Source organism: Saccopteryx bilineata, chromosome 9 (genome assembly GCF_036850765.1).
Source record: "Saccopteryx bilineata isolate mSacBil1 chromosome 9, mSacBil1_pri_phased_curated, whole genome shotgun sequence".
Classification (NCBI taxonomy): Eukaryota; Metazoa; Chordata; class Mammalia; order Chiroptera; family Emballonuridae; genus Saccopteryx; species Saccopteryx bilineata.
Genome location: NC_089498.1, coordinates 76753442 through 76775032, shown reverse-complemented (window position 1 = coordinate 76775032; position 21591 = coordinate 76753442). Strand labels below are relative to the sequence as shown.

General features: G+C 38.2%; 1 protein-coding gene across 2 annotated transcripts in view; it reads right to left on the bottom strand.

Annotated features, from left to right (window-relative positions):
• The window catches only part of ADK (adenosine kinase), a 721185-nt gene that overhangs the window by 684264 nt on the left and 15330 nt on the right, over positions 1 to 21591 (bottom strand). The window contains exon 1 of one of the 2 annotated variants that reach the window (XM_066242491.1): positions 9087 to 9257. The exons of the other annotated variant lie outside the window; for it this stretch is intronic. Coding sequence (XP_066098588.1) covers positions 9087 to 9100 — 14 coding nt within the window. The 5' untranslated portion in view covers positions 9101 to 9257. Of the gene's footprint in view, positions 1 to 9086; positions 9258 to 21591 lie in introns of those variants that run through there. 2 annotated transcript variants of the gene reach the window in all.

The window sequence follows — 21591 nt, the reverse complement described above, 5'->3', positions numbered from 1 at the left end:
AGTTGACTGACTTACAAGCTCGGTTACAGAAAGAATTAAATTCATATCTCAAGGTACCACTGTATTTTTATCTTGTTTTACTAGATATGAACACATGGTCTACTATGACCATATGACCGACCCATACTGGAATTACTATTATAGCTGCAAATATTTATATTAGCAGTGTCTTTTTCCTGGAATGGCTACTAGGAGAAAAGATTCTGAATGATGGTTGTTTTCAGTCCATAATTTTTTTAAAGTCTCGTAATTCAGGGCTCCAACTAACATAAACCTATACTGTATTACATTTTTGGACACCTAACAAATTTTATAAATTGCCATAGATATTAGAGTAAAAGTTTCAGAGAAAAATTTTCTTAGCTATTGATATATTAATGCTGATTGGCCCTCAGAACAGCAGAAATGTTTATACTTATGGTACCAGAATAAATATTAATAATTATTTAGTATTATACTTTAGCTCTTATACCTATCATCCTCTCTTGAAATCCAGAAACCTCGGCGTCATATGTGATTCTTCTCTCTCTATCAACAAATACCATCTTACTGATAACTCCTTCTTCTTAGTGGGAGCAAGAGATGTCCATAAAAGGTTTTGAAAAGCTGCGCATATTCTTGATTATCTAGAATGCCATGTGCATGTGCCAAGCACTGTAGGCATAATGAAGACCAGAAAAAGCCCTAAGCAATCATTTCTTAGCATAAGGCCCTACTGAAGCAGAAAATAAAGGTTGAGGCAGAGTTGTACATCTAGTTGAGTGTTGCAGATATGGCTCAACAAGTACACAGAGCCTCTCAGCAAAAATTGGGACACAACAGTATTGGCTAGAATGCAATCCTCAGACCTTGCTATTGGAAAAACATAATAATGCTGCGAGCTTGGAAAACATTTGACAGTTCCTCAAAAAAGGAAACATAGCCTGACCAGGCGGTGGTTCAGTAAACAGAACATCAGACTGAGAAGTAGTGGACCCAGGTTCAAAACCCCAAGGCTGTGGGCTTCAGCGTGGTCTCACCAGCTTGAGTGCAGGGTTGCTGGCTTGAGTGTGGGATCATAGATAGGACTCCCCGGTCGCTGTCTTGAGCCCAAAGGTCACTGACTTGAAACTCAAGATTGCTGGCCTGAGCAAGGGGTCACCAGCTTAAGCAAGGGGTCACTCTTTCTACTGTAGCCCCCTGGTCAAGGCACATATAAGAAAACAATCAATGAACAACTAAGGTGTTGCAACGAAGAATTGATGCTTCTCATTTCTGAGAGTGATTTCAAAGGGATCACTCTCCATTCTTGTCTGTCCCTCTCTCTGTCTCTCTCACTCTGGCTGTCACAAAAAAAAAAGAAGACATATCATTACCATTTGATCCTGAAATCTATATTAATTAAATAAATTCACTAAAAATGCCTGACCTGTGGTGGCGCAGTGGGTAAAGGCATCGACCTGGAACGCTGAGGTCGCTGGTTCGAAATCCCAGGCTTACCTGGTCAAGGCACATATGGGAGTTGATGCTTCCTGCTCCTCCCTTTGTTCTTTCTATCTCTTTCCTCTCTCTGTCTCTTTCTCTCTCTGTGTCTCCTCTCTCTAAAAAAAAAAAAATTTTCACTAAAAAAGTGAAAAAAATTAAATTTAAAAGTTTTTCCAAGAATATAAAAGATAGCAACAATAAAATAAATCAAATCAATATGACTTATTAATCAAAACTTAAAACCTCTGCTCCCAAAAGACACTGTTAAGAAAATGGAAAGGCGCCTGACCAGGCAGTGGCGCAGTGGATAAAGCGTCGGACTGGGATGCAGAGGACCCAGGTTCGAGACCCCGAGGTCACCAGCTTGAGCGTGGGCTCATCTGGTTTGAGCAAAAGCTCACCAACTTGGACCCAAGGTCGCTGGCTTGAGCAACAGGTTACTCGGTCTGCTGTAACCCCACGGTCAAGGCACATATGAGAAAGCAATCAATGAACAACTAAGATGTCACAACGAAAAACTGATAATTGATCCTTCTCATCTCTCTCCGTTCCTGTCTGTCTGTCTGTCCCTATCTATCCCTCGCTCTGACTCTCTCTCTAGAAAAAGAAAAGAAAATGGAAAGGCATGACTCAGGGAGAAAATATTTGCTACATAAGAAAAAGTATGTGTTGAAAATCTGACAAATAATTTGTATCCTGAATGTAAAAAGAACTACAAATCAGCAACAAAAATAAACCCAGACAAAGTATAGGCAAAAACTGCCTGAACAGGTGATGACACAGTAGACAGAGCGTCGACCTGGGATGCTGAGGACCCAGGTTCAAAGCCCCGAAGTTGCCAGTTTGAGTGCTGGCTCATCAGGCTTGAGCGCTGGCTCACCTGCTGAAGCATGGGTCACTTGCTTGAGCAAAGGGATCACTGGCTCAGCTGGAACCCCCCAGTCAAGGCAGTATGAGAAAGCAATCAATGAAAAACTAAAGTGCCACAACTACAAGCTGATGCTTCTCATCTCTCTCCCTTTCTGTCTCTCTCACTAAAATGTGTGTGTGTGTGTGTGTGTGTGTGTGTGTGTGTGTGTAAAACCTGAACTCTCAGTTCAAAAGAAAAAATAAGCAAGTGGCTTTTAATCACATCATTAGCCATCAAAGAACTTCATACTAAAACCACAATGAAATATAACTATACAGCCACCAGAATGGCAAAACTCAAAAATGACAAACAACTGAACACTAATAACACCACTGGTGTGAATTCAATGTGTTTAGTTTTCATTTCAGAAAACAGGTTGGTGATTTCTAAAGTTAAGCATACATCCACCTTACGACACAGAAATTTCATACCTAGGTATTCACCCAAGTCCACAAAAAGTTTAATAAAACATGGTAAAAGAAGCTTTATTTATAGTAACCAAAAACTAGAAACAACCCAAAGTCCATCTACAGAATTGCTGTTATTTCCATACAATAGGATATTACTCAACAAAAAATATGAAGAAACTGATACACCAAAATGGATGAATCTCAAAATTATTGAAGAGTAATCAGATAAATATAATCAGACACAAATGGTATTTACTGTATGATTCCATGTAAAGTTCTAGAATAGTCAAAACAAATCTCTACTGAGATACGTTGCCTAGGTGGGGCATGGTGTGGGATGGATTAAAGAGAGGCAGGAGAATTTTCTGAGAAGATGAACATGTTTTGTATGTTGACCTGAGTGGTATCAAGACAATTTTTTTCCCCCAAAATTCAGTGAACCTGGGATCCATGATTTTACAATATATAAATTATATTGCTGGCCCTGGCCGGTTGGCTCAGCAGTAGAGCGTCAGCCTGGTGTGCGGGGGACCCGGGTTCAATTCCCGGCCAGGGCACACAGGAGAAGCGCCCATTTGCTTCTCCACCCCCAACCCCCTCCTTCCTCTCTGTCTCTCTCTTCCCCTCCCGCAGCCAAGGCTCCATTGGAGCAAAGATGGCCCGGGCGCTGGGGATGGCTCCTTGGCCTCTGCCCCAGGTGCTAGAGTGGCTCTGGTCGCAACAGAGCGACGCCCCGGATGGGCAGAGCATCGCCCCCTGGTGGGCAGAGCGTCACCACCTGGTGGGCGTGCCGGGTGGATCCCGGTCGGGCGCATGCAGGAGTCTGTCTGACTGTCCCTCCCCGTTTCCAGCTTCAGAAAAAGAAAAAAACAAATTATATTGCTGACATTTTTTTATGTACGTGAACAGACTAGGGAAATAGTTGTGCCTTTTAGAGTATGAAAGGTCAATTTTTCCATCTGTGTTCTAGATCCTATGCCTTCTTGTGTACTCAAGGAAATTATCTCATCCCTCTGTCTAGCAACACCTAATTTTTTGTTTTGTACTGGATCATTCTTTTCAGCATATAGATATGTTTAATTTTCAACCCCTCTCATCTCCACATACATCTCCAGCTATTATTATGTTCCCCATTACAGTAAAATACTTCTAAAAGGTTGTCTATGCTCTGTTAAACAGCCAGCTCCCCTTAACTAGATAAAATTATTCCTTTTAAATTCAATTTTCAAGAGTACATGTGTGATATACTAATGACTAACACAAAGGAATTTGTAGCTTATAAAACATTTCATATACATTATCACCTTTAAATCTTTGCAATAATTCTATAGGATAGGTACTGCTATTATCTTTGTTTAACAGAAACAAGAGGTTCAGAAAGGCTTCATAATCTGCCTAAGGTCAGAAAACAAATCATTCCTAACTTCAAAGTATGTGCTTTCTTATTCAATATACTACATTTAGATATTTGGAACTCAATACAATAAAAATGTCTGACCAATAAAATATATCCAAATCTATCATATAGAAATTATCTTATGGTGCTATTTCTAATAATATTCCAACAACAAAAACCTACTACAACAAAATTATTATAGTGTATAAATATGTAACCAGATAATTTATTATCCAAAAGGACATGTTTGAGAGTAAAGGAAGAGCTATAAATAATTATGCCAGGGTAACAGGCATGATCCAGAATTGTCCTGGGTAAACTGAAACATATGGTCATCTTATTTATAAGCTAGCTTTGCTATTTGAAAAAAAGAATCCATACTTATGTATTTTTAAAAAACAATTTAAAACCAAGTAGATATGAAAAGATAAACAGATATGACCGTTAACCAATATTACAGGAAAGAGTTAACGACAATCATTTTGGTTCCGCTTCATTTTGACAGTTCTGCTTAATGTAGCAATACTGTGACTGGAAAGATTTGGAGTTAGAAAACCTTGTAAGCTTTTCAAACAAAGATGACCTATTTATAAATATGAGCATTAACAGCTAACAATGTTGTACAGTTCTGTAAGAGAAGGATTCCTGTTTTAGTTCTTCAAAATGCAGTATTTCATAAATGAAATAACTTTATTTTATTTAAAAGTTCATTTGCCTCACTAAGAAGTGCCATACGTAAAAGTTTGTGCAGTAATCTGAAATTTACAATTCTTCTAAAAGACAGTCCTAAAATGAGCTTGAAAATTCTGTTTAAACACTCTAAAGAAAGCAACTCAACAAAATAAAGCAGTTTCCATCTTAGCCAGATTTTAGTCTCCTTATGAATGTTCTCCATCTCAGTGGCTTGGCAGACCTTGCTGGATACACCTCAAAGTCTTAAATGGTAGGAGAAAAATACCCCAGGACCCCACCCACAGCCCACATAAATTTTCCAATGTAGGCCAATCCACAGAAGCGGTTCCAGAATAATCATGTAGGACACAGTCATGTCGAGTCCCAGAATAGGCTTTGACCAAATCTGACCTGTCTAGGAAAGCCAAAGAATACGGTTCCTCACTCTATAGCAAACACTCTCCCTGTTTACCTACCTTATTTTCCCAGTCTTCCCTGGCCCAAACTCAAGTTGTAAGCAATGCCCAAAACAAGAGTAGGCACTGATGTCAGGGGGAAAAGGCAATATTCATAGGAGTATTTTGAAATAGCATTGCTCAGTAAAAAGTGCATAAATTAGGAGTCAGCAAAGCTAAGTTCTAGCCTTTTTTTAAAGATTTTATTTTATTTTTTAAGAGCAAGAGAAGGGGAGGAAAGGGGAGAAAAAAGTAGAAAACACCAATTCATAGTTGCTTCTCATATGTACTTCGACCAGGAGAACCCGGGGCTCTGAACCAGTGACCTCAGCATTCCAGGTCGATGCTTTAACCACTGTGTTACCATAGGTCAGGCGCTAAGTTCCATCTTAAATTGTACCGCTGCTTAAATAGGAAATATCATTTTTTAGGCCTCTATGTCCAGAACAAAAAGTAAAATGCTTGCTAAAATTCTCTTTTAGTCCTCTACTTCTACATTTTCCTGTGTCTCCAGAATTTAACTCAAGCATCAATTTTCCTACTAGTCCAATTAAAAATGGCAAAAAGCATCAATTTATAAAATATGTTCTATCACTTCCTAAATTAAGACCAGTTGGAATCTGATATATGTATCAAAACAAAGGGTAAAAAGTTGTTCTTCAAGGATAATCAGTTTTAAAGGCTGTAAATTTATAGTCTTCACCAGTAATGATGGAGTAAAGTAGAATACAAATAATAAAAGTTCAAAGAGATAGTATCTCCAGCCAAATTCATTCAAATTTCTTAAGTTAAAAAAAAACACTCTTTTGACTTACACCATTATTTAGGAATTCCTAATAGTTGAATGCTACACTAGAAAGGACACTGAATCAGGGTGTCTAATGATCTGGGTTCTTCTTAAAGATATACAATTATTTTGTATAAACTTGAACAAATCACAGTTATCTTTTAGCTTCAGTTTCTTCAACTGTAAAATGAGGGAATTAGACAGGTAAGTTTCCTTTCTGTTTAAAAACTTCAAGATTTAAACATTTCTTTCCAGATGACCATTCTCTAGGGGCTCTAACTGCTCTTAACAAGAAGAGAATACTACATTTATAAAATGCCTTAAAATTTTAAGTACTTTCATACCTACTCAACAACACTATGGGATACATATTAGTATCACCATCACTAAGCATATCACTAAACAAATGTCCAGGAAAGAAAAAAATAGAAACGATCAGTAATTCAGGAAAAGATTCTCGACTAGAACCCAGGTATGTTGAGCATTGCTCTTCATTGGTTTCCAAGCCTGTATTCAGTCACAGTCACTGCAGTCACATTATTCACCAACAATTTTTTTATTTTTTTTGGGGGGGGGGTATTTTTCCAAAGTTAGAAAAGAGGAGGCAGTCAGACTCCTGCATGTGCCAGACCGGGATCCACCCAGCATGCCCACTAGGGGGCGATGCTTGGCCCATCTGGGGCGTTGTTCCACTGCAATCGGAGCCATTCTAGTGCCTGAGGCAGAGGCCATGGAGCCATCCTCAGAGCCTGGGCCAACTTTGCTCCAATGGAACCTTGGCTGCGGGAGGGGAAGAGAGATAGAGAGGAAGGAGAGGGGAAAGGGTGGAGAAGCAGATGGGCGCTTCTCCTGTGAGCCTTGCCTGGGTATTGAACCCAAGACTTCCATATGCTGGGCTAACACTCTACCGCTGAGCCAACCAGCCAGGGCCCTCACTAACAATTGTTTTTAAGTGTGATATAAAGAAGAACATTGGATATGAGTCAAATGTTGAAAACTTGTGACTCACTCTCCTTAACAGTAAAAGTGGGTCTATAATATCTATCTTTTGGGCTACTATCAGACTGGGCACAAAATGGGAACATGCCTAACATGACTGTGAAAACTAAGATATGACAAAATTGCATGAAATGCAGTTTTCACTGGGAACTTGCAGTACTTATCACAACTCACCACATTCATAGTTGCTTCAACTTCAGTAATCTCCCTGCCTACTCCTGAACCTACACTGCCAAGTTCTTTGGAGGACTAGAGGAAAGAAAAGAGTTACTACCGTTGTCTCTCACAATACTTTATCATTTTCGTCCACTGAAGCAGCTTTTTCAGGAAATTTAAATAGTATATTGTTTCTATAAAGGCATCATACAAATCACTGGATCATGGATATTTGATTCAATTCTTAACTACCACTAACTGATTTTGCAGAAGGCACTCAACTTTCCTTGGTCTCAGTTTTCTCAGGTGTAAAATGTTGCAGCTGGTTTGGACATGTAAAAATCTTTTTTTTAAGTCACATCACTATAGATCAAGATTATGTAAAATGCAGGCTAACATCTGAAGAAACAGCATAAAAGTAATTTTATTAGCAGTTGCCTATCTTTCCATAATAAATTAAGACTTGTGTCAATCCTTCAAGTAGTCTTTTGAACATAACAGCCACTCACACCCTACATTAAAAGATGCAACCTGGGGGTAAAAAAAGATGCAACCTGTTGCCACTTGCCAAGTAGCAGAAGCTTTAAATTTGGGTATTTCTCCAATGAAGAGTAGCCAGGAAGACAAGGGTCAATTAAAATTGAGTCCACATACTCCTAATTCATCCTAAAATACAATAGTTAGCATTAAAAGCTAGACTTACATGTCCCAATATAATTTACTGTAAAACCTTTCCACGTTTGTCTCCATGTTTAAGCACCCAAATTTCTCCTTCTGCTTAATGAAGTACTCCTTATCTATGTTAGTCTAATTATGCAATTTAAGAAAGAGAAACTGTATCCAAGTTCAGCACAGTTGAATCTTACCTTATCTTACCTGAGGGTTCAGTTCTCAAGTCATCTCCTAAATAATGTGTAGTCAAAAGAACCACTGAGAAACTGTTAAATCACCAAGAAGAGGTAAGCTGCTGGAAGCTCAGACAAAAAATTCACTTATTCTCTTCACATTTGTGCTGGGGCTTCTCTTTCACTGGGACAATAAAGACCAAGGTCTACTTTAAAAGTAACAGGTCAGAACACTGAGTAAATAAGGTAATTTATCTCTTTTTATAAATAGTTGCATTGCCCTAAGTTAAACATTCAGTCATTGGTGCATGCAGAAATTGGACAGGTCCATTATTCTGTCATCCTTAACAAAGAAGAACCTTCAAAACTCTGGAAGAGCAATTGAGGGGAAATCTCCTGTTTATTACTGTTATTATATTCCTACTATCTGACAAAACTCATTTCACTTCTGACTTGCACATAAGTAGGCAAACAGATGGAGCCTTCGGGAACCAGAGTACCAGTTCCAGTCATAAGCAAACATTGCAGGGGCACACAATTTCATATCTTGGGGACAATCCACCTGCATCAGAGAAGGGCCAACTTAGCCGGTCTGCTCACGGCCACCAATGAAGTTCTGTCAGAAGGCATGACATGCAGGCATGGACACACATGGAGCATGTCACACTGCCTCAAGGGGAAACGGGAGCTACATTTTTTTTCCCTGAGAAATTCACTACACACACAAGCAAGCTTCAAACCTTGGAATCTGGGCGAGGGTCACCTCAGCGGTGCGGCTGCTTACAGACTCCACCATGTGCCACAGACCCAAAAACTTCTGAGGAAAGCAGAAATGACCAAATGAAAAGTGCAACGAGAACCTCTAACATGAGGGGGGGCCGGTGGCACTGAGAAGCTCCGGACCACCCAAGAGAAGGGGCAACAGTTCTCCGGTAATCGGGAGGCTAACACCCAGCAAGCGAGCAGTTTAAGCTGTCGCCCTCCCTCAGTACCTGACGGACGTCATGGCTTCACCTTCCTGCCCCACGCAGCAGCGCTCGCGTCCGATGCTCTGCGTCCGCACGGGCAGCAGAAGCAGCAGCAGGTATCACAGCAACTGCTTCTCTGCTCAGGCACTCAGGGACCGGGAGCGCGTCCTCACACACCCCATGCGCGGGCGGCCCCCACCCGGCCAGCCCCGAGTGCTGATTGGCCGCGCGCGCAGTGGGCGGACGCTCCGCCCCGGGCCCGCGGCCCAAGAGGAGCCCCAGGCGCCGTGGGCTACCAGGAGGCACTCGCGCGTCTCGTGCCGGCGCGCTGGCGTTTGGGCTAGCAAGCTGGCTAGCGGACGCAGTGGCCATCTTGAGTCCTGGTAACAGCGTCTCCCCACTCCCAGTTACGGGACATGAGGTCGGGTGCCCGCCTCAAAAATGGCTACCCTGCTGGCAACCAGCTTATCCGTCACATGGCCATGGTCTACCTAGGCGACCTAAGTCGCTTAAGCAAGATCTGAGATAGGGACGCTCTCGGGGCAATCCTTGGAGATGAGGTTTTATCAGCCTGCAAAAGTCATCTGCACAAGAAAAGCAGCGACCGCCTGGGAAACCTCAGGCTGGGGAAATCAAACGCTTGGCAACAGCAGCACCGTGTGATAAATTCAAAGTCGTAGCCTGGAAAAATCAATTGCAGAGTCCGACAGTCCCCAAATGTTCTTGGACTTCAGAAACACTTAGAACAGCATACGTAAGTGCTCAGAACTCACTGTAACTTTGTGAATCAATCTCTACAGAAGGGTGAGGCCCGGACACAGGTATTTTTTGCAAATGGCCCCAAGTGATCCAGGAACACCAAGTTTAAAATCTCTCGCCCAAACAAGCCTACTCAGACTATCCTGCATTCCACACTTAATTTTCAAATTATCTCATTTTTCTGAAAAGTGTGCAGCCCTCTGAAGCATCTTAATGCCATAGGGGGGAAAAGTTGGAAGCACCTAACTCCTGGCCCTAACTTACCATTTAGCCCAGTTTAAGAATTAAGAAACTGATTCTCTATTAATTAATTAATTAACTGTGGAAAGAACGAGGGGTTGGGTCATAAACGCTTTATGACCTAAATAGCTTTTCTTTATCCCTTCTTTATTCTCCCATAATATTTATATTAATGCATTCCAACCTCCAGTGGCATTCTTTCACTGACCATATAGAGGACGGTGATCAATTCCCTAGGTCTGAAACCAGTTACATTAGAAACACAACCCAACATCATGTGATACTGAAATGTACCATACTGTGACCAAAAGAACTGAATTTTTAATTCTACTTAATTTTAATTAGTTTACATTTTAAAACCAAAGCAATGTAAAATATTTTTCCATTAAAAACAATTTGGTTTTTATTGAACTATATTTCACCTTTTAACTTGAAAATTTTCATCCAAACTGAGACAATATAAAATGCTACAGGATTTTTCAAGACAGTAAAAACAAATATATAAAATGTCTCAATAATTTTTACATTGAATACGTATTATATTTTTTCGTGTTATAATATTTTGCTATATTAGGTTAAGTAAAATGTATTACTAAGATTAATTTAGTTTTTTTACTTTTTTAATGTGGCTAGTAGAAAATTTAAAATTATATCCATCTTGTATTATATTTCTACTAAACAGTGCTGTTCTACTGTTAGCCTTGCTTCTTTTTTTACCTGTCATTGTCCCTGTGACCAAATAATTATGTTCACAAAATGAAATTAGTCGAGACACCAGTTTATACAGATCTGTGGTTCCTTGCTAACCATCTAAAACATCAAATATTCAAAAAGATTTTAAGTTTTCCTCAAAAATGCTTTCTTTTAAACATTCTCTTTAATTTGGAAAACTTCTATCCAGAATGAAGCCATGGATTGTATCAGTGGTCCCCAACATTTTTTGGGCCACGGACCAGTTTAATGTCAGAAAATATTTTCACGGTCCAGCCGTTAGGGTAGGACAGATAAATGTATCACGTGACTAAGACAAGCGTCAAGAGTGAGTCTTAGATGTAACAGAGGGAATCTGGTCATTTTTTAAAATATAAAACATCATTCAGACTTAAATATAAATATAAATAAAACAGAAATAATGTAAGTTATTTATTCTTTCTCTGAGGACCGGTACCGGTCCACGGGCCCGGGGGTTAGGGACCACTGGATTATATAAATCTGCTTTGTTGGGTCCATGAGGAATAGCTGTTAAAAACAGAGCTATATTTGCCTGATTGAGACTTTGACCAAATGTCCAAAAGCCGAATTAGTCAACTGTTCCTCTGGATTTAAACAGAATCTGAATCAAAGCAACAGGAAGACAGCAATTTGAAGTGGTGAAGACACTGACTAAACTCAACAGTTTCCTTCTTCCTCTTGTGGAAAATGTTGATAACCCACAAAAGTAAAAGTAAAACCAGGAATAATCCTTAGAAAAGATTTCAAAACTTCAATATAACTTTTAATATGGAATGTACAATGGTGCTTCTCAAACTTAAAGTAAATATGCATACACATTACTTGCAGGGTCTTGTTAAAATAAGGGTTTGACTCAGTAGGTCTCTGTGGCCAAGATCTTGCAATTCCTAAGTACCTAGATCTCACCATTTGCTTCTGGTCTGTGGATCATTCTAATTAGCGAGGTTGTAAAGGTAGCAAGACATATATATGGCTTGGAACCCCTGCTGGATTCCTACGAGCTCTATGATCTTAGAGTGATTCTGAAAACATCTGTCCCTCATTTTATCCATGCTTCTCAGGGCGTTGTGACGATTAAAACTTAATTCTAGTCAAATGTCTAATTATATATCTGCAAAGAATAATATGAAAGCTAACAAGAACTATGTCCTGTGAAAAATAAAATACATTTTGCTCAAGCCTAACATACTTTAGTAACTCCCCCTTCTGATTTTTAGCAATAAAGTTTTTTTGGGATCAAAACAGCTATACTTAGGCCCTGGCTGGTTGGCTCAGTGGTAGAGCGTCGGCCTGGCGTGCAGAGGTCCTGGGTTCGATTTCCGGCCAGGGCACACAGGAGAAGCGCCCATCTGCTTCTCCACCCCTCCCACCCCTTCTCCTTCCTCTCTGTCTCTCTCTTCCCCTCCCACAGCTGAGGCTCCATTGGAGCAAAAACGGCCCAGGCGCTGGGGATGGCTCCTTGGCCTCTGCCCCAGGCGCTAGAGTGGCTCTGGTCGCAGCAGAGCGACACCCCGGAGGAGCAGAGCGTCGCCCCCTGGTGGGCGTGCTGGGTGGATCCCGGTCGGGCGCATGCGGGAGTCTGTCTGTCTCTCCCGTATCTAGCTTTGGAAAAAATACAAAAAAAACAAACAAACAAACAAAAAAAACCCCAGCTATACTTAAAACTTTATTTTTTAACAGATATACTAAATTCTATGTCAATAAAGGGAAGACAAGGGCCTGCAATATTCAAATACTTAACCAAATTAAGGCCATATCACAGCTTTTATAAAACAATTTATTTTTGATAAGTGACTTTAAATATAACTTAAAACATTAAGGGTTTTTTTATATAATCAACCAACACAACTTTCAAAGAGTTTATTGTTTTAAAATATATTTCAGTACCATTTCATAGGTACGGCACAAAAATGTTATTTCAGCAAACAGAGTTCAGGGTACTTGTTCTTTCAGGATCAATCACGTACAGACAACAATAAAGACTTTTTTTTTCCAGGTAAAGGCGGAAGTTCTTTTTATTCACAGCACCTTTGTTTCCCTCAGTTATATTCTTTTTGTATCCTTTTCCTACCCTCTCTTCCACCCAGTCTTTACACACACACACACACACACACACACATTAGCTACTGAGCAGCTATTATTTAAACTCTTTTAATCAATCTTTTAAGCACTTATTTCAACTCTATTCTTTATAATCTAAGAAAAACTGGTCAATTTAAATTTTTCACCTTTATTAATCTTCTTACAATTTAAATAATTGAACCAAGACAAGTGTACCCAAAGAGACTAGTATTCTCTTGGGAAGATAAGTACATCCTCTATCAATTTTATCTAACCATGTGGTTAATCTGCCGCTATAAAAACAAACAGATCTCTAACCTCAAAAGCCAAGTGCCTCTGGATAGCACAACAAATATGTGGACCCACCATACTATCTTTTCAAAAAAATGCTGCAAGCCCCAAAATAATAACAAAGTCCTCTTCAAACACAACCAATTTGTTGTTAAGGTGCAATAAAACAGCACATACATACATTGTTGGTGAGAAGTTTAAATTAGTACATTCTGGAAAGCTTTTCGGCAGTATGTGTAACCAATTCTACTTTTAGGCAACTATCATAAATAAAATATAATAATGTGGACAGAGATTTGTATAACCAGTTATTCGTTTCAGCATTAATAGCAAAAATTTATTATATACTAAATAACCAAAAGTAGAACAATGGTTAAATAAATTACATAGAATGTTATGAGATATTATAAAATCTTTCCATAGTTTTGTTTTGTTTTTCATTTTTCCGAAGCTGGAAACGGGGAGGCAGTCAGACAGACTCCCGCATGCGCCCGACTGGGATCCACCTGGCATGCCCACCAGGGGGCGATGTTCTGCCCCTCTGGGGCGTCGCTCTGTTGCATCCAGAGCCACTCTAGCGCCTGGGGCAGAGGCCACAGAGCCATCCCTAGCGCCGGGGCCATCTTTGCTCCAATGGAGCCCCGGGCTGTGGGAGGGGGAGAGAGAGACAGAGAGGAAGGAGAGGGGGAGGGGTGGAGAAGCAGATGGGCGCCTCTCCTGTGTGCCCTGGCCGGGAATCGAACCCAGGACTCCCGCACGCCAGGCCGACACTCTACCGCTGAGCCAACGGGCCAGGGCCTCCATAGACTTTTTTTTTTTTTTTTTTTTTTTTTTTTAGAGAGGAGAGAGAGACAGAGAGGAGAGAGAGACAGAGAGAGAATGGGGGAGGAGCTGGAAGCATCAACTCCCATATGTGCCTTGACCAGGCAAGCCCAGGGTTTCGAACCGGCGACCTCAGCATTTCCAGGTCAACGCTTTATCCACTGCGCCACCACAGGTCAGGCCTCCATAGACTTTTTAAGGATGTACAAAAATGCTCATGATACTATGTTGAATGAAAAAAAGCAAAACAAAAGTAATATAGAGAATGATCTTGACTTTGTTTTAAAAAAAATACATGCCATATTTGCACAGAAAAAAGACTGGTAAGAGACACATCAAAATATTGGTTTCTCTGGAAACTGAGATTATGTGTAATTTTTACTGTCTTATTTATATGAACTAGCTTATAAATTCTCTACTATATATTGATTTTATTAGCATAAAATTTTTGTAATTATTATTAAACTTTAATTATCTTTCTGAAATGGTTTAAAACTACAAAAATTATTCCTGCTCTTTATCAAAACATATTTCTTTTCATCACAATTAGCAAAACTATCATTTTAAAGGAAGTGGGATTTACTTTTATAATGTCTCATCTCTTTATGTTTAAAGTTTCTTTAAGACAGAATAACAAGAATAAAATATCTTTATGATTTTCTTAATTTTAAATCTTAAATTGACAAAATACTACTTTTAGAGCTTTCATAGCCTTTAAGAGGCCAGCTGTCACAACACTGAATGTGGAATGTCTTCCCTGCATGTTATTTAAAAGTATCTCATTTCATATGAATTAAAATACTGATCAAAATAGTATTTTAAAGCAATGTATATCATACTCCAAAAAGAGAACTTTCTTAAAACTCATCTCCCCAAAATAAATAGTATATCACAGCATAGATTTCAGAAGCCTGGGAATAAGGAGATGAAATTCTAATTCTGAAACTACCAAAAAAATATTATGCCCATTGACCAACAGTTTCCTAAACTGAAACACATCTCAGGTCCCTTTCAGTTCTTAATGGACAATGAGAAGGGGAAAAAAAAGGCCACCCATATCTTAATACAAATTGGGTTGTTCTTAGAGTTGATCACTGCTAATGTAATAAAACACATGCAATTTTAGTCAGCTTTCATTACGGATAAGGTTATTCACAGAAACATTGCTAAATGTATTAACTCTTTTCCCCAAAAAACATTATTAGAGGTCTACTATTTTTACTTCCCTTAATTATTATCTGAGGATTCTTATGCTACATTTCACTTTACCAGTACATATTCAAACAGCATATAATCTTTAAATAGAACCTGACAATTTATTTCCCAGGAGAATTTGAAGAATATAGTAACATTTGATTGACTGAACTTTATTTAATAAGAATTCTTAGCAAAACTCCATCATAGGAACACCTACCTACACAGTGCTTCTTTATTTGCAGTGAACTACAAATCTCTGAAACTGAAAGAAAACCTCCAATACAAAAGTACAGAGTACCAGTGCTTCCCAATTATTCATACTGCTTAGATTATATTTTTAAGTTATACAATTGAATGTCACTATCATTTCATAAAAGGACATTTTAACAAAAAAAATGTATGAAGGACATCACAGAATAAAGATTATTAGCCCATCCCAACCCTGTCTGAATGTCACTAGCATTTCATAAAAGGGCATTTTAACATTAAAAAAATGTACGAAGGACTTCACAGAATAAAGAATAGCCCATCCTAACCCTGTCTGGTTACTAAGCTCAGTCAGTTGGAGGGTCACCCCAAAACACCAACATTACAGGTTCAATCTCTGATCAGGACACATATGGGAAGCAACCAATGAATGTACAACTAAATAGAAAAACAAATGAATGCTTCTCTCTCTCTCTCTCAAATCAATCAATAAAAAATTCTTAAAAGAAAATTCCCATCCCAAAATATTGTTGGTAATCTTATGAAGTACATTCTATATATAAAAGATTTTCTTTTTACTTCACCATAGATCTGATCTATGGGTAGTCGGGGAAGGCCTCCAGCAGGAGAGAACTGAATGACAAGAGCTAGGTAGTAGAAGGGCATTCTTGACAGACAGCACTAAATTAATTGGAAAGCCAGTGTGAAAAACGGCAAAAGAGAAAATAAAGGTTTGTGGTCAGAGCAAGAAGCAGATCACTTCAGCTTTTATGAGCCTAAGAAAATTTGATTTTATTATAAGCATGACAAGAGGCCAACTATAATTAAATTTTGAACAGAGGAATGACATGATCTAATTTTGTTTTAAAAGATCACCCTGGTTTAACTGGAGAGAATGGAATACAGGAGCATGAAAGCAGAAAGATTAAATTAGAAGTCTGTTATAGTAATATAGGATGACAAACATTCCTGGTTTGAACCATGAAATAGTGATAGACATAGAAAGAAACAGATGGACTTCTTTGGAGGCAGCATGACAGGTCCTGCTGATGGAATAGATATGGGGGACTAAGGAAAGAAAGGAATCAAGAGTAACACCTAGATTTTGGACAAAATTGGGTAAATGGTGCTACTATTTACTGAGATAAATGGAGAAGGCAAGAATGAACCTCAGAAGACTCGAGTTCTGAGAGAGGTCAGAAATGGAGATAGACACTGTAAAACAACTTTTCCTAGTTTTTCTTACTCTGTAGTGCCTGCTGTGTTATGATAGACTGAAAATAAATGTCCAGAATGTATATGCAATTTCATCTGAGCAACTCCCTAAGAGGAGAACTATTCTATTATACATTGGCAGTCAGCTCCTAGCAGGTACATATATAAGTTAGAATAGGTAAAACTTAGCTGAGTGACTAATGTATGCCAGACACCGTGCTACGTATCTTTCGAGTACTATCTCATTTGAATTTACAACAACCCTACCAGGAGATATTTTATGATCACCATTTCACAGATGAAGTAATTGAAGCTAAAAGAGGTTAAATAACCTACCTGGAACACACATCACAGAACAAAAATCCAAAGTCTGATAGTCTGACTCCAGAACTGAGACTAATTATGATTGAACACTGTGTCACCAGAGTAAGTCCAAGACAGTCAGATGTAAGTCTGAGACTTTTATAAATATCCAAATTTCAGAACACCCAACTGTGATTTCACACATAAGATATAGTGATTCAGTGACAGCTTTCTGATTAGCTGGAGCAACATATGAAATGCAGACAACATATGAAATTGATTCTTTTATTTCTATATATGCTCATTCACAGATTAAATGAGTAGCAATGAATCTGCCATTTTTGTATTTAATTTAGCTAAGACTCCTATCACCAAGAATTATTTCTTGGATGTCTTCATTTTTTAAAATTTCAACCACTTCGGCCTGACCTGTGGTGGTGCAGTAAATAAAGTGTTGACCTGGAATGCTGAGGCCACCGGTTCAAAACCCTGGGCTTGCCTGGTCAAGGCACATATGAGAGTTGATGCTTCCTGCTCCTCTCCCTTCTCTCTCTCATTCTCTCTGTGTCTCTCTGTCTCTCTAAAAAAAAAAAAAAAAAAAGAAAAGAAAAAAAAACTGAATAAAGTTAAAAATAAAAGAAAGTTTCAACCGCTTCATTTCTCTCAAAATCAAAAGAGTGATTGCTTTTAACAAAAAACATTTTTACCACCGTGCAAGAATTTCGGGGCACACAATGAGTAGCAAGTAGCTCAATGTATTATCATATCAAGCTAAGTAAATCCCCCAACCCAGCCATTAACCTTGTGTGAATCAAATTTAGGCTTCAGGCTGCTGTTAATATTCTAAACATTGGTAGGTATTCTGAAATGAGCATTTCTTTAATTCCCCATGGTTCTATCACAGGAAATAATCCTCTGTGGAAAAGCACAATGCCAGGTAACAGTACAGTGTATCACAAAACGTGCATTTATAAGAGTGGATGAATTATTTTTTTTAAATTGAGGTAAATTACATATATAACATTATTTTCAATGTAATGATTTGATATTTACATATATTGTAGAACTATCTCCATAATAAGTCTAGTTTTACATCTGTCATTATATATACATAGTTACAAAATTTTTTTTCTTGTGATGAGAACTTTTAACTAAAATTTTTAATGTTTTTGTTTTCCTTACTGAGGAGTGGGATGGATGTGGGAGGTTTGAACACAAACACAACAGTCTCAGCTTGCCTGTATGTGAACAGAATAATTATATCCAAATATAATTTTCAGGCATGGTAAGAAGGCAGCTCCCTTTGTATGCCAAATAGACTTTTTAGGTGGCGTTAGGTAGTCAACTTATCTTAAAACTCCACAGAAATGTTTAAAGCTTAACTTATTTTCTTTAAAAACTGAAAACCCTTAATATTTCATGGGAAATAATATGCATATTTAAATTAATCTCTGAACTTTGAAACCAAAAATAGATATATTTTTATAATCCCACCCAGTGAGGGGGGATTATTAAAAGTAATCATCTTTCAAGGGGCAATTACACAATTAAATGCTTGATAAATAATTCAATCATCTTTTCAAAATTATTTTACCACAATTGTAGCATTTAAAAAATGGTCACAGGCCTGACCAGGCGGTGGTGCAGTGGATAGAGCGTCGGACTGGGACGCAGAGAACCCAGGTTCGAGGCCCCGAGGTCTCCACCTTGAGCGCTGGCTCATCTGTTTTGAGCAAAGCTCACCAGCTTGGACCCAAGGTCGCTGGCTTGAGCAAGAGGTTACTCAGTCTGCTGCAGGCCCACGGTCAAGGCACGTATGAGAAGGCAATCAATGAACAACTAAGGTGTTGCAATGTGCAATGAAAAACTGATTGATGCTTCTCATCTCTCCATTCCAGTCTGTCTGTCCCTGTCTATCCCTCTCTCTGACTCAATCTCTGTCTCTGTAAAAAAAAAAAAAAAAAATGGTCACAGTTTCTTAGAAACAAGAGTTTATATCCCCTCGCTTGATGAAAGCGATGGAGGTGATGCTATGCCAGATTCCACGCTAGGCTTTAAGAGTTCAGCCAGCTCCTGCCTTGGTCTCTTGGAGCCTTACGCTGCCATATAAGATCTCCAACTACCAGAAATCACATGGAGAGGAAGAGAAGCCCAGTTGAGCCATCCTCTCTAAAGCACCAGGCAAGTGAGTCAGGACACCCTGGTCCCCCCAGACCAAACTTATTATCAGCGAAATACCTCTAACTGGTCCTAGTCAACACCACGTGGAGCAGAAAAATAAATTGGCCAAGCCATGTCTGAATTCTTGATCCACAAATTATGAACTCTAATAAATGGTGATCCACAAATTATGAACTCTAATAAGAAGCCACTAAATTTTGGGATAGAAAGCCAAAATCACTGTGAAAAATATTAAAAATACATTTTGCACTCTATACATATACATAACTGGAAAAAAAAGTTTCACAAAGCAATATTCACCCTTACCATATGCAATACACTGATATTCTCTATCCTATTTTCTTTTTATAAAATACCAGATGTGCTATAAAATACCAAATTGATTCATAATGTAGTTTGAAAAGCACTTTAGTCTAGACTGATCACTTCACATGTGTATACAGCTATCTAGAAAGAAAACTTTAAAAGACCCACAGCTCATATGCATTATACAGTTCATAAAAAGAAGTTTCTCACACACTCACAGACACACCTCAGAGCTGATGGGTAAAAAGGTGAAAAGCTGAAATGTTTGAGATTGGAGGGTATATAGAAATCAGAAATAGCTAAGAGGAATTGAGCCTTTTCCTTTTTACCACTTCCTTTTACCTCCTCCTTCCTGTTTACAAATCTATATTACCTCCATTCCTTTTTCATATGGTTATCAAGCATTATAAAATTAAGGTTTTTAAATACATGTTTCCCTGCTATCCAAAAGTAGAGTGTTCCTATGAAACCTTTCATAAGCTGAAATGGAGTAAAAGAAAGAAGCAAGTACTTTAGGATGCATCTTGATAATAGATGTACAAAATAAATTGCGATAAAGCACAGATGCTCACAGACATGATTCAGAGCTGTTGAGACATAATGCTGAGATGCTGAGTGTAGTTTCTGGGGAAGAGACTGGCGGAGCCACTCTCACTGCTCAGAATGTGTGCAGCCTCTATAACGGCTCACTACAAAACAAACAATGTTATTTTTGCTTTTCACTTTTTTTTGTAAAAATAAAAATCCTCTTTGGATTTTTCAGTTAGTAAAAAACAGGCACTGGCCGCCGCCACCGCCACCACCACCACAGGCTGAGGGCCGAGCGTGTAAAAAAAAAAAACAAAACAAAAAACAGGCACTAATGTAGATCTTTCATAAAAGCAAATTGTTATAAAGCAAACTTTTAAAAAGCAGGATTTACCTGTATCAGTTGAATTTAATAAAATGTAGTCCTATTCTTAAAAGTAGGCTAACTGAATATTTCATCATTTCTTTAAAAAGGTTGTTTTTTAAAAAAAAAAATTTTGTATGAGGTTCAAAGCTAATTGTGACTATAGGTCATTTTTAATGAAAAAGTTCTCATTTCTACCATCTCATATCTAGTAGACTATTTTTGTAGGATTTTGAAATATAAGTGGTATTAAAAAGATTAATAGCTTATTAGACAAGTATTAGTAATTGTTTCATGTATAATATAGAGTATTTTTTGAAGTAAAGGGCCTACTTAATTTCTTTTAATCATACAAATCACTGTTGATTCCTGTTGCTATTATTTATACAATACCTGAAACATTGCAGCTAATGTGATTACTGTGTAATCTTGGGCACTCTTTGAACAAGAACGGTTATCTCATATTATTTTATAATAGCACTGACGTCTTAAGATTCAAATTATTAATATCAGGAAAAAATGCAAAATCTCCAAAGTAAATTAAAACTTGTTAGAAACTTTCCTCTTAACTGGAACATTTTAAGTCTTAAACATAAGCAAAATTGTTTGCCCAAGGCTTTGAATTAGAAAACAAAACAAATCTGCTCAAAGTTCAAGTTCAATGAATGAATCCACTTGCAAAGCATAAACATTAAGTAAATCCCACAAGGAAATATTTATTCTTGAGAGAGAAAACTACATGTGTATGAATAAAAGAACATGAAAGACAAAAATCTAAACATGGTTACTAAACACATTCCCACTAATTTTCTTTAAATGTGTGCTTATGTAGCTCATACAGACTTCACTTTGACAAGTTCTCAATTTGTATCTTCAGTGTAATGTAAACAGCAAGAAATGTGAGTCAGAGGTCCAGAGTGTGAATTGGGAACTCACAACTTAGGGACTCAACCTCTCTAGATCTGTTTTCTTGGGTAAAATAAAGGTGGCTTTGTGAGGATCAATAAGGAAATGTAAGTGAAAGTACTTGACATAATTTTTAAATATGTTATTATCTTTAAAAAAAACAAAACTCCAAAACATAGTACAATGGGAAGTTACACACCTGGGATCAAATCTCACATCAGATACTTAATAGCTTTAAAAAACTAGCTATGTTACCTGATACCACTTAACCTCTCTGGACTCTGATTCTCTCAATTGTACAATTCTCTCAATTGTAGATTCTGATATTAAGCATCTCCTCAGGCCCTAATCCAATCTAAAGAGTCTACAACATGTTCAAAGGGTTTCCAAAATCACAAGAAATTATAAAATTGTAAA